The sequence below is a fragment of the Dendrobates tinctorius genome, unplaced genomic scaffold (genome assembly GCF_039654945.1).
Source record: "Dendrobates tinctorius isolate UK_male_01 unplaced genomic scaffold, ASM3965494v1 ptg000162l, whole genome shotgun sequence".
NCBI classification, from domain to species: domain Eukaryota; kingdom Metazoa; phylum Chordata; class Amphibia; order Anura; family Dendrobatidae; genus Dendrobates; species Dendrobates tinctorius.
The window spans coordinates 59,122,295-59,134,962 of record NW_027361829.1 but is presented as its reverse complement, the minus strand read 5'-3'; the positions used below and the strand labels follow the sequence as shown (position 1 = coordinate 59,134,962).

The 12,668-nt window shown below is 38.5% G+C and overlaps 1 protein-coding gene across 5 annotated transcripts in view; it reads left to right on the top strand.

Moving 5' to 3' along the window:
- The window catches only part of TPK1 (thiamin pyrophosphokinase 1), a 794,751-nt gene that overhangs the window by 541,453 nt on the left and 240,630 nt on the right, over positions 1-12,668 (top strand). For 4 of the 5 annotated variants that reach the window (XM_073550050.1, XM_073550048.1, XM_073550049.1 and 1 more), the window contains one exon: positions 9,522-9,633. In XM_073550050.1, coding sequence (XP_073406151.1) covers positions 9,522-9,633 — 112 coding nt within the window. Of the gene's footprint in view, positions 1-9,521; positions 9,634-10,119; positions 11,302-12,668 lie in introns of those variants that run through there. The other variant, XM_073550053.1, reaches the window with a different exon arrangement.

The window sequence follows — 12,668 nt, the reverse complement described above, 5'->3', positions numbered from 1 at the left end:
AAAAGTCAAATGGCGCTCCTTTCCTTCTGAGCCCTGTCATGCGCCCAAACAGTGGTTTATTACCACATATGAAGTATCGGTGTACTCAGGAGAAATTGCCAAAGAAATTTTAGGATCCATTTTTTCCTGTTGCCCATGTGAAGATGAAAAAATTGATGCTAAAAGAAAATTTTTGTTGGAAAAATTAAAATGTCCATTTTTTCCTTCCACATTGCTTTAGTTCGTGTGAAGCACCTGAAGGGTTAATAATCTTCTTGGCAGTAATTTTGAGTAGCTTGAGGGGTGCAGTTTTTAGAATGGTGTCACTTTTGGGTATTTTCTGCCATATAGAACCCTCAAATTGACTTCAAATGTGAGGTGGTCCCTAAAAAAATGGTTTTGTAAATTTTGTTGTAAAAATGAGAAATCACTGGTCAACTTTTAACCCTTATAACTTCCTAACAAAAAAAATGTTTCCAAAATTGTGCTGATGTAAAGTAGACATGTGGGAAATGTTATTTAGTAACTATTTTGTGTCACTTAACTCTCTGGTTTAACAGAATAAAAAATCAAAATTTGAAAATTGCAAAATTTTCGCCAATTTTTTGATTTTTTTCACAAATAAATGCAAAAATTATCGACCTAAATTTACTACTAACATGAAGCCCAATATGTCACGAAAAAATCTCAGAATTGCTAGGATCCATTGAAGCATTCCTGAGTTATTACCTCATAAAGGGACACTGGTCAGAATTGAAAAAAATGGCCTGGTCATTAAGGTCAAAATAGGCTTGGTCATGAAGGGGTTAAAGCAGAGGAGGAAAAACTATGCAACTAGATTAAATAATCAAGTAATGCTACTTGATCTCATCTCCATTCTTACCCTTTATGTAAATACTGAATGAAGGACACTTGTTAAATATAAAAACAGGTTACATGCTTTGGTATAGACTGACAGAGATAGATAGACAGCCAGAGATTCTGCCAAGACATCCAAACATCCAGGGAATCCTAGAGAACTGCTGCCAATTCATCATTGCTCCATCACGAGTGACATGGATCTATCATTCTACAGTAAACAACCTAGGGATTTTCGGCCCTGGTTGGAAGAATACAGATCTGCTCCACTGACCATTGCTAAACCATGTATTCGTTTTGAGTAAGCCAGGAATGGGACCTGCCGTTCGCCTGGCTCCATGGGGATGTTCAGAGAAGCTAGGTTGTGACCCTCAGGTCAACTGGCCTAGTACCTCAATGGACTGTCATCTTCCTATGCTTTTTGTTACCTCCTCTCTGTGTGCATGCCACAAGTGGGGTAGTTGACCCTGGATGCTCTGAAGTAACAGCTGCCATTATCCTGACGAGTCAGCGGAAGGGTGAGACTCTGTAATGTGCACTATCTTGGGGTATTTTGCTGGGACTGTTCTACGTGTTATCTGCTGGTTTTGTGGTTCAATAAAGCATTTCCACACTGTTTTATCCTCACTCTGTGTTGTTTAAGTAGTGTTATGTCCACATTAAAGGGAGCCCGTCGTTCAGTGGGACGATCCCTGGTCCATGTGGTTTTGACTAGCTGACTGGGGCGCCCGCAGACCCCTGTGTCTCCATAATGTATTCCTGTGATTCAGGCTCTGCTTTCATGTACTGACAGTGATTCTGATCTTGTAGCAATCCATAACATGCTTCTTGTTAAAACTGAAAAGTCCTCAAAACTTAGTTTTGAGAATATAAGGAGGATTTGATGGATTTTCTGCTACAAAGTACTCAGTATAAGTTTTTGTGTTCTCACATTGTTTTTTTTGGAGCCAAAACTCTCCACATTCTTCCCAAATACTCAAAACTTGGTTCTGCTGATGTATTCATGTAAATACTCTAGATTTTTTGTGGCCCTTTATTCAGTATGATGATGTTGGCCCTTGGTTCAAAAACGGTTGTGCACCCCTGCCATAGACCCATCAAGGTCCCAGCTGTTGGACTCAAGCAATCTTAAAATTAGACCCTATCCTATTGATAGAGGATAACTTGCAAAGACCTGTTTTACACAGTATTGTATTGCTTTGGCTCCATGTGCTCTGAATTACAGAGTGAATGGGGATATGGTGTTCAGGCTGTCTACTCTAATTATTTCAGCTGCAGAACCTGCTAACAGCTAATTGGGAGGTGTTTGTTCTTCAAACCCCTTTGATATTAATGACCTATTCAAAGGATAGGTTATCAATGTCATGGTACTGGAGGATCCCATTTAAGGTATCCATATTTCTTAGGGTTCAGCCAACATGTTTTTCTTCACTCCAGGGTTGCCAGCCTTCCAGAAATTACAGGACTGTCTGTAAAAATAGGGTACTTTTTTGTCCTGTCAGTAAAAAAAAAAATTAAGGTGTTTGTGATATTTTTCAAGCTGGAGATAATTATACAGATTATTTTGACTGTAGTTATCATGTTACAATTTATGGTGAATACAGCAAATGTCTATATATCAGAATTATGGGATGTAGACATTTATCACTTATAGTCATAATGATTTATTATAGGTTTTCCAATGTGTCTGTAAAAATATTGTCTGTCCATGAGATTTTTGTAAGCTGTCCAAAAAAATAAAACATCAAATTGGCAACCCTGCCGTATTCCCATAAACACCACAATGAACTTGGCAAACTATGTATAAACTTATCGGTGAGGAGAGCAAAGGGGAAGACACTGCAAGACACTGATGGAAGCGAGTGGTGTAATTTAACCCCTTCCCAACATTTGTAGTATAAACACATCATGGTTGGGAAGTACTTCCCGCTCAATGAGGTATACATTGGGTACGGAAAGTATTCAGACCCCTTTACATTTTTCACGCTTTGTTTCATTGCAGCCATTTAGTAAATTCCATAAAGTTCATTTTTTTTCTCATTAATGTACACTCTGCATCCCATCTTGACAGAAAAATACAAAAATGTAGAAATTTTTGCAAATTTATTAAAAAAGCAAAACTGGAATATCACATAGTCATAAGTATTCAGACCCTTTGCTCAGTAACTCATATTTAAGTCACAAGCTGTCCATTTACTTATGATCCTCCTTGAGATGTTTCTACTCCTTCATTGGAGTCCAGCTGTGTTTAATTAAACTGATATGACTTGATTTGTAAAGGCACACAACTGTCTATATAAGACCTCACAACTCACAATGCATGTCAGACCAATTGAGAATCATGAGGCCAAAGGAACTGGCCAAGGAGCTCAGAGACAGAATTGTGGCAATGCACAGATCTGGCCAAGGTTGCAAAATAATTTCTGCAGTACTCAAGGTTCCTAAGAGCACAGTGGCCTCCATAATAATTTAATGGAAGAAGTTTTGGACCACCAGAAGTCTTCCTAGACTGGCAGTCCAGCCAAACTGAGCAGTTGTGGGAGAAGAGCCTTGGTGAGAGAGGTAAAGAATAACCCCAAGATCACTGTGGCTGAGCTTCACAGTAGGGAGATGGGAGAAAGTTCCACAAAGTCAACTATCACTGCAGCCCTCCAACAGTTGAGCCTTTATGGCAGTGTGGCCCAACGGAAGCCTCTCCTCAGTACCAGACATATGAAAGCCCTGATAGAGTTTGCTAAAAAAAACATATGAAGGACTCCAAGACTATGAGAAATAAGATTCTCTTGTCTGATGAGATGAATATAGACCTTTTTGGTGATAATTCTAAGTGGTATGAGTGGAGAAAACAAGGCACTGCTCATCACCTGCCCAATACAATCGCAACAGTGAAACATGGTGGTGGCAGCATCATGCTATGGGGGAGTTTTTCAGCTGCAGGGACAGGGCGACTGGTTGCCATTGATGGAAACATGAATGTGGCCAAGTACAGAGATATCCTGGATGAAAATCTCCTCCAGAGTGCTCTGGACCTTAGACTTGGCCAAAGGTTCACCTTCCAACAAGACAATGACCCTAAGCACAAGCTAAAATAACAAAGGAATGGCTACAGGACAACTCTGTGACCCATTCGTGACTGGCCCAGCCAGAACCTTGACCTAAACCCAATTGAGCATCTCTGGAGAGACCTGAAAATGGCTGTCCACCAACGTTCACCATCCAACCTGACGGAACTGGAGAGGATCTGCAAGGAGGAATGGCAGAGGATTCCCAAATCTAGGTGTGAAAAACTTGTTGCATCATTCCCAAGAAGACTCATGGCTGTACTAGCTCAAAAGGGTGATTCTACTCAATACTGAGCAAAGGGTCTGAACACTTATGACCATGTGATATTTCAGTTTTTCTTTTTTAATAAATTTGCAAAAATTTCAACATTTTGTTTTTTTCAGTCAAGATGGGGTGCAGAGCGTACATTAATGAGAAAAAATGAACTTTTTTGAATTTACCAAATGGCTGCAATGAAACAAAGAGTGAAAAATTTAAAGGGGTCTGAATACTTACCGTGCCCAGTGTATATATGTCATGGCAATCGCCCGCTCATAGGAGCTATGAGCGGGCGGTCGCAGCCGGTTGTTCAGCTGACATCACAGAAGACAACTGGCTCTCACTGCCAGGAGCAGTATCTGCTCCACTCTCGTCAGATTAACCCCCTAAATGTGATGCCAGTCGCAGAATTTAGAAGGCAAGGAAAGCGAGGCCCCCACGTCATCAGAAGGGACCGATCATTGCCATGGTGACCTGAGGTCGTCATGACCACATCCAGGTCACCAGGCTACGGCAAACCCCTTAGACGATGCGCAGTGTCAGTGCAGTACTGACATGTATAAAGCATTGCAATGCCAGTGCATTGCACTGCATTATACCAGTGATCAGAGTGATGAAAGCTAAAGTCCTATAGAGGGACTAAGAAAAAAGTAAAAAAAAAAAATGTAAAAATAGTTGTTAAAACAATGACAAAATAATGAAAAATAAATATATTGTACACATAAACAAGTATTTTTATGTTAAAAAAAATAAAAGGTACACATTTACTATCGCCATATCTGGAGCGACCTGACCTATAAAACTTTCATACTACTTAACTCCTTCAATGAGCACCATAAAAAAAGGTAGTCAAAAAAACTGTTTTCATCATACCGCCAATCAAAAAATAGAATAAAACACGATCAAAAAGGCAAATGTAAATAAAAATGGTATAGCTGAAAACGTCATCTTGTCAAACAAAAACAATAGAAGAATCCAGGATATCTATAAACAGAAAGATAGTGAGGAAACACTTAGCTAACCTAAATGAATTCAAGTCTCCAGGTCCAGATGAATTACACCCCAGAGTACTGAAGGAGATAGCAGAAGAAATTTTTGAACCCCTCTCCATAATCTTTGAAAATTCTTGGAGAACAGGAGAAGTGCCAGAAGACTGGAGAAGAGCAAATGTTGTTCCTATCTTCAAAAAGGGGAAGAAGGTGGACCCAGGCAACTATAGGCCGGTGAGTCTGACTTCTATACCAGGAAAGATCTTTGAACAAATTATTAAACAACATGTATGTCAATACCTGGATAAGAATGAAGTGATTAAGCAGAGTCAGCATGGGTTTGTAACTAATAAGTCATGTCAGACTAATTTAATTTCCTTCTATGACGGTATTACTGATTGGGTGGATCAAGGAAATGCTGTAGATATAGTATATCTTGACTTCAGCAAAGCATTTGACAAAGTCTCTCATACAATCCTTATTGAAAAAATGACTAAGTATGGAATGGACAAGGCAACTGTTAGGTGGATTCATAACTGGCTTAGTGATCGGACCCAAAGAGTGGTCGTAAATGGCTGCACATCCAGTTGGAAGAATGTCTCAAGTGGGGTACCACAGGGCTCTGTCCTGGGCCCTGTATTGTTCAACATCTTTATCAACGATTTAGATGAAGGAATTGAGGGTAAACTGATTAAATTTGCTGATGACACAAAGCTAGGAGGGATAGCTAATACTAGAGAAGAGAGAGAGAGGATTCAAAAATATTTAAATAAACTGGAGAAGTGGGCAGCAACTAACATAATGGTTTTTAACAGGGAGAAATGCAAAGTACTACATCTGGGCAATAAAAATGAAAAAAACATATAGAATGGGAGGAATAGGGCTAAGTGACAGCACATGTGAAAAAGACTTGGGTATACTAATAGATCACAGACTGAATATGAGTCAACAGTGTGATGCAGCAGCAAAAAAGGCAAATGCAATTCTAGGATGTATTAACAGAAGCATACAGTCTAGATCACGTGAAGTCATTATTTCCCTCTACTCCTCTTTGGTCAGACCTCATCTGGAATATTGTGTCCAGTTTTGGGCACCACATTTTAAAACAGACATCAACAAACTGGAGCAAGTTCAGAAAAGAGCGACCAGAATGGTGACCGGTCTGCAAACCCTGTCTTATGAGGAAAGGTTGCAGGATTTGGGAATGTTTAGTTTGCAAAAGAGAAGACTGAGAGGAGACTTAATAGCTGTCTACAAATATCTAAAGGGCTGTCACATTGTAGAAGGATCAACTTTATTCTCATTTGCACAAGGAAAGACTAGAAGCAATGGGATGAAACTGAATGGGAGGAGACACAGATTAGATATTAGAAAAAACTTTTTGACAGTTAGAGTGATCAATGAGTGGAACAGGCTGCCACGAGAAGTGGTGAGTTCTCCTTTAATGGAAGTCTTCAAACAGAGGCTGGACAGACATCTGACTGGGATGATTTAGCGAATCCTGCTTTGAGCAGGGGGTTGGACCAGATGGCCCAGGAGGTCCCTTCCAACTCTACGATTCTATGATTCTATGATTCTAAGCCGCTGTGCAGCTCCATCCTCAGAACATAAGTTATAGCTCCATGAATAAATCAATGCAAAAATCATTATCTTTTATATAAAATTGTTTTTACTGTGTAAAAGCACTAAAACAAAAAATATATAAATGGGGTATCACTGTAATCATACTGACCCGTAGAGTAAAGCTGCCTCTACAATTTTACTACACTGGGAACAGCATTAAAAAAATGAAAAAAAAAGTTCCCACTCAGGTGAGTAATCTGATAATGTAAATATATGGGGCTTCCACGTTACTGGTATCACAAATCGTCCATTGGACCCTCTAAAGTTAGAAAAAGCATTGGAATTAATTAAATTTTAAGTTATAATTAATCTTTTCCTACAAAAGTAACATACTCCCTGCACAATGGACTGTTTTTTTCACGTGACTACTGTACTTTGAATGGTTTAGAAAAAATACTATCTGTATTGTGAGTGCAAAATAAAGAAATCATGCAATCCATGAAAATTTGTGACTCTTTGAGTATCTTATATTTAAAGGGTTCTACATATTATATTGTGCCGATCCATTCAATGTTTATATTTGGCTGCCACCAAAGATGCCAGCAGCGGCTTTGGTCGTGGGAGTCGGATGCCTACTGATCTGATATTGATGAGGATAAGGAAAGATCTAAGAAAAGGCCATCAGTATCATATGTTTCTATGTTGTTTCCTCCTGGACAATATTTTCTAAACTTAGAATATTACAAGTAATGTTGCTGTTTATCCGACTGTATATTTATACCACCATGAAAGAAGCCAATTCAAAGCTTGTCCTGTATAGAAAAAAAAACAGAAGAGATCAGCAATTTGTAAGAGAATGGGGGGCTTTAAATTATTATTAGTGAGAAATTCGAGTTACTTGGAAAACAGTAGCGGGAATTCTTTTCATCAATCAAATTTCGATTTGCCCCAGTTATACAGCACCATGACTTTTATAAATAATCCCTTTTGTACTCTGGAATCAGTTCTATCACACTGGTTTGTACAAGTTGAATTTAAAAGCAAAAGCATGTCGGAAATTGCCTATTCAAACAGCAATTTCCCTGGGCAAGAGCCAACGCAGATTTTAAATGTGACTGTTTGATTCCACATCTGAAACTAATGCTGTTGGAGAGATTGTGGCTCAACAGGTTAGTCTGGAAATAAGAATCAATTTATTTCTAGATGACAAATGTAAAGCTTCATATTCAAAGGGATCACATCCCCTACAAACTTCTGCATGACAAGTTTGTAAATGCCAAGGCTGTGTTAGAGAAACATTGTAAAACAAAAGACAACTCTCCCCCTCATTATAGGATTTTCAGCGGGAGCCTCATTCACGCCAGTTTTTCGGCATGCAAAAAAAATTGGTCGATTTTTGTTCATGTTATTTTTATGTCCAATTTTTTTCTCATATGTCTATTTTTGCCATTATTGTGGTATCTGTTTTTCAAGTTTGCAAAAATAAATAAATTATTAAGGTTTACAAAATCAATGAAAATGGACAGCACTAGCATGCAGCACTGATTGCATTTGTTTGCTATGGGTTTCTTTGGTGGATGCATTCACCTTAATGGGTGAGTTTGTGTTAGATCACATACATATATATATATATATATATATATATATATATATATACACACACACATATACGTACATGTGCTGGTTTATCTGTCCAAAGTAAAAAAAAAAAAAAATGGATAGAACACATTAAAAATATCAGACATTTAAATGGATTTTGAAATGCAACTTTTGGATGTATTTTACTTAAAAAGGCCACAGTTTAAGCAGTTGGCACACAGATGGGGCATTTTCTTCCCTAAACTATAATTCTCCCCGTATTATGTTTGCAAAGAAAATTGAAACTTGAAAAATTTGTAAGTTGAGACAATAGCCCCTATGATTTTTGCCAGAATTTTGTTGAAAAATTGCTTGAAAAGATTTATTCAACTTATAGTAGTCCCAGCCCAGGCACCATTGTCACCTTTTGTGCAATATGGGTGGAGTTTAGCTGTAGTGGTGTAACCAAGCACGCCCGACAAATCATCATAATTTATGCTTAAATTTGTGGCTTAAGTTTCTAAAGAAATTTACTCCAGTCCTTGACTTTTGGCACATGGCAGCTAAAAGATTCTCCAAATTCGTTAAAAACAAATGTCTCTTAATAATTTTGGAGGATCTTACCACACTACACCCTTATTATTGGGTCTTTATGAAGGGCAAGATGTGCCAAATGGTTTGAGTTTTGTTGTGTTTGTGCTAATAACTGTAGGGAAAATTGGTATTGGTTCCAATGTAGCTAAAATATCAACCCCAAAACAAGATTACAGAATAAATTAGTAGATTATAACTAGAAAAGGCCAAAAATTGCTGGTGAAAGCTGGTTAATCACTTGATATCTTCAGGACATGAGCTCTCTGAAGCTGCTATAGAGTACTCAGTGTCTGCAGTAAAATTGCAATAAAGCCACCCAGACATGGTGACCAAAAAAGTCCCTCATACTGAAATAGGTATATGGCAGGATAGTACATGTAGCTATTTATATTTTAGGGATATGGAATGATTTTGTAGCAGTCCATGACTTTCTTCCATCATAGCTGATTTATGTTCATTTTGGGTTCAGGCGATAAGAAAGCAAAGCTACGAACAAGTTATTCAGTTTCAATTGGAGTTGAAATTCCAAGGATTGAACTCCGCAGACGCAGAACTATGACTCGTGAAAAGTTGCATTTTGTAAAGTGTATTACTGCTTAATATTTTTATGTCATCATTTTCTTGGTGTACCTTCCACAGGGTAAACATAAGTTACATGTGGCAACAGGAGAAGAAGGGAAATGGTGCGGCCTTATCCCAGTGGGATCACCTTGCAACTGTGTAACTACGACTGGCCTGAAATGGAATCTCTGTGAGTAAACTGGGATCTTCTTTTTTTTTATTAAATTTTTTTGTAAATATAATATTGTGGGTTTTTTTTTAAAGAGTATGAAGAAGCTTTTCCCCAAACTGGCAACCATGTGTAAAAACATGGCCACTATTCTGAGTTGTATCGTATCATACTTGTATGCATGTATGCATCAGTGGTTGCTGATTGACTATGGTCTTCACTAGAGATGAGTGGATCACTTTGAGCATCCACAGTCCATGGCCCAGGTCAGTGCTCTCTGGTCACAGACAAGAGCTTAGCAAATTTCCTTACCATCCGGGATCCCAGTCTTGGCTCATGATTAGCCGGAATGGTGAGATGTTACCTGTGTACAGGTGACGTCACACCAGATCGGTAGCGAACACCGTCCCACAGAACTGGAAGCTCAGGAAATTCACGCAACTTCTCCCCTCCGGTCTTCGCGTTTTTCTTTAATCAGATGAAACATTTTTTCTTTCACTTGGACAGATTTGTGAAGACTGAAGCTGATCAGAGGCCACTGATCACTGTGGAGACTGCACGGGCCCCGCTGGTCTGGGAGAAAAATATAGAATTCAATTTTATTTATGTAGCATCCTGAGGCTTCACTGGAAATAATCTGAACAAAATTTTAAAGGAAATTAAATAATTTAAAACCTGAGCTCTGATATGATTCTTCATGGGTTTTCCAAGATTTTAGTGAAAATATTGTATTTCTATTTCATAACACCTTAAATGGCTACATTTGGCTTGGTTTTGATAATTGATATGAAAAGTACAGCAGATCATAAGCACAGTTAGATCCCATTTGCTATGTCTTTCTTTCATTTTTCATAACATTTTCTTTTATGCCACCCGCAGTTCTTATTTGAGTTTGCGATGCTATGTTTAAAACAAATTCAGTGTGCTACCCATGGAGTCGAGTTCGTCATACAGGGTGTATAGGTTACCTCCCTATCAAAACAACTGCAGTGTATAAAACATGTCAGTTTTTATTAGAACACGTACTCAAAATAATATACCGGTACTTAACGTGAAGCTTAATCTATTATTAAAAACCAATATTGCTATATTAACTGGATTTTTTTAGTCCTTATTTAAAAAAACTTTAGGCCAATAAGATTTTGTATTTGGTTTTATATAGATTAATAGATGAAAGAAAACTTTTCCCTTAAATAAATTAGTTTATTCACTACCTACCAATTTCCCCACCCAAAAATAATGCATTTGCTTATTCACTGCTTGTAGAGTCTTCTTGACAGCTTTTCTACAGTATTTTGTCATGCTAGAACACCTTATCCTCTGTGTAATGAAGTACTCCCCACACTTAAGTCCAATCGGTTAGTTGGATTATTGGATACAAGGAGAAGAAGTAGACTGAAACAGAGGAGAGGTTTAGGAAAAAACACAGTATATACTTCGGAACATGGGTTTAAGTGTGCGGAGTGCAGTGCACCTGTTTTGTGCAGAAAGGTGAAGTATATAACAAGCAGGACTTCATGAGTGGGTGAGGGACTATATGCTTTCACTAAATCTACACTAGCCCAAACATTTTGTTGAAGTAATGAACTGCATATCCTCCTCATCATTGTTGTAATGGAGTTATTATTCTGTGGCACCTCTGCAAGATGTTTCTCATAGAGTTGTATAGAATAATGTTAAGATCCTTTTGTAATAAGTTTGCAATTGATTTGCTTTTTCTGTTTTCATTCTCCTGTTGTGAGAGCTTTTATCTTAAATACTGCATAGTTTGTTTCCACAGAGCTTGGCCAGCCAGAATGTGCATTAGTTACTTTCCAGGAGATGAGTTAACTCCTAACATACCAGTCACCTTTCTCCAACTCATTAATTTCAGTAGAGCAGTTTGTTGCTCACCTCGTACCTTCTCAGCTCCTACCTTCTCAGCTCCTGACAGGGCTCTTTTAGCTCCTGTAGAATCACAATCCCCTGTTACTCAACATTGGCAAATCTCCTAATCATGGCTCTTACTTTCCTGTTCTGAGTGCAGATTCAAAGCACCTATTATCTCTATTTATAAATACAGCAAAAACAGTGTAGACTCAGAAAAAGCGGTAACAGACCATTAATGTGTAGTAGCAGAATATAGCTCCTCACCAGAACTGTCAATGTAAGGCTACTTTCACACTTGCGTTTTTTTGCTGCTCGTTTTTGCGCAAAAAACGCATGGAAAAACCGCATACAAACGCATACAAATGCTGCGTTTTTTTCAAGCATTTTTATGCGCATGCAGGAAAAAACGCAGCGTTTTTATGCGTTTGTATGCACTTTTAGTGTGTTTTTAGTGCGTTTGCATTTTTTTTTTCAACATGTCCTCACCAAAAAAATCAAGATAACAATTATTAGGGTTAACCCTGACCCTAAACCCTGACTCTACTAACCCTAACTCCTAACCCTAAACCCTAACTAACCCTAACCCCTAACCCTTAACCAAACCCTACTAACCCTAACCCTACTAACCCTAACCAAACCCTACTAACCCAAACCCTAACCCTAAACCCTGACTCTACTAACCCTAACCAACCCTAACACTAACCCTAACCCTTAACCATTGTCTAACCAATGGTCAACAAAAAATGCATGCGCAAAAAAACGCATACATGCGCATGCCAATGCGCACGTATGCGCACCCATAGACTTACAATGGGTGTCTTGCTGTAAAAAAACGCATTGCGTTTTGAGGCAAGTCGGACGCACAAAAAATGCAACAGGATGCATTTTGTGCGCCCGAGCGCACACTACAAAAAACGCATGCGCATATAAACGCATACAAACGCATGGGTACGTGCACATAAGCGCATTCCATGCAAAATATAGGAAAAAACATGCGGTTTTTTAGCACTAAAATACAGCGCAAAAAAACGCAAGTGTGAAACCAGCCTAAGGGGAGCTCCCAGGAAAAAGTCAAACATGTTAAATTTCTAGTGGACCATATCATGGCCTATACATCTCTTTACAACAACTTGGCACTCTACCCAAGGAGAATCTTCACAATTTAGACTACAGGTGCTGGAGTAAGC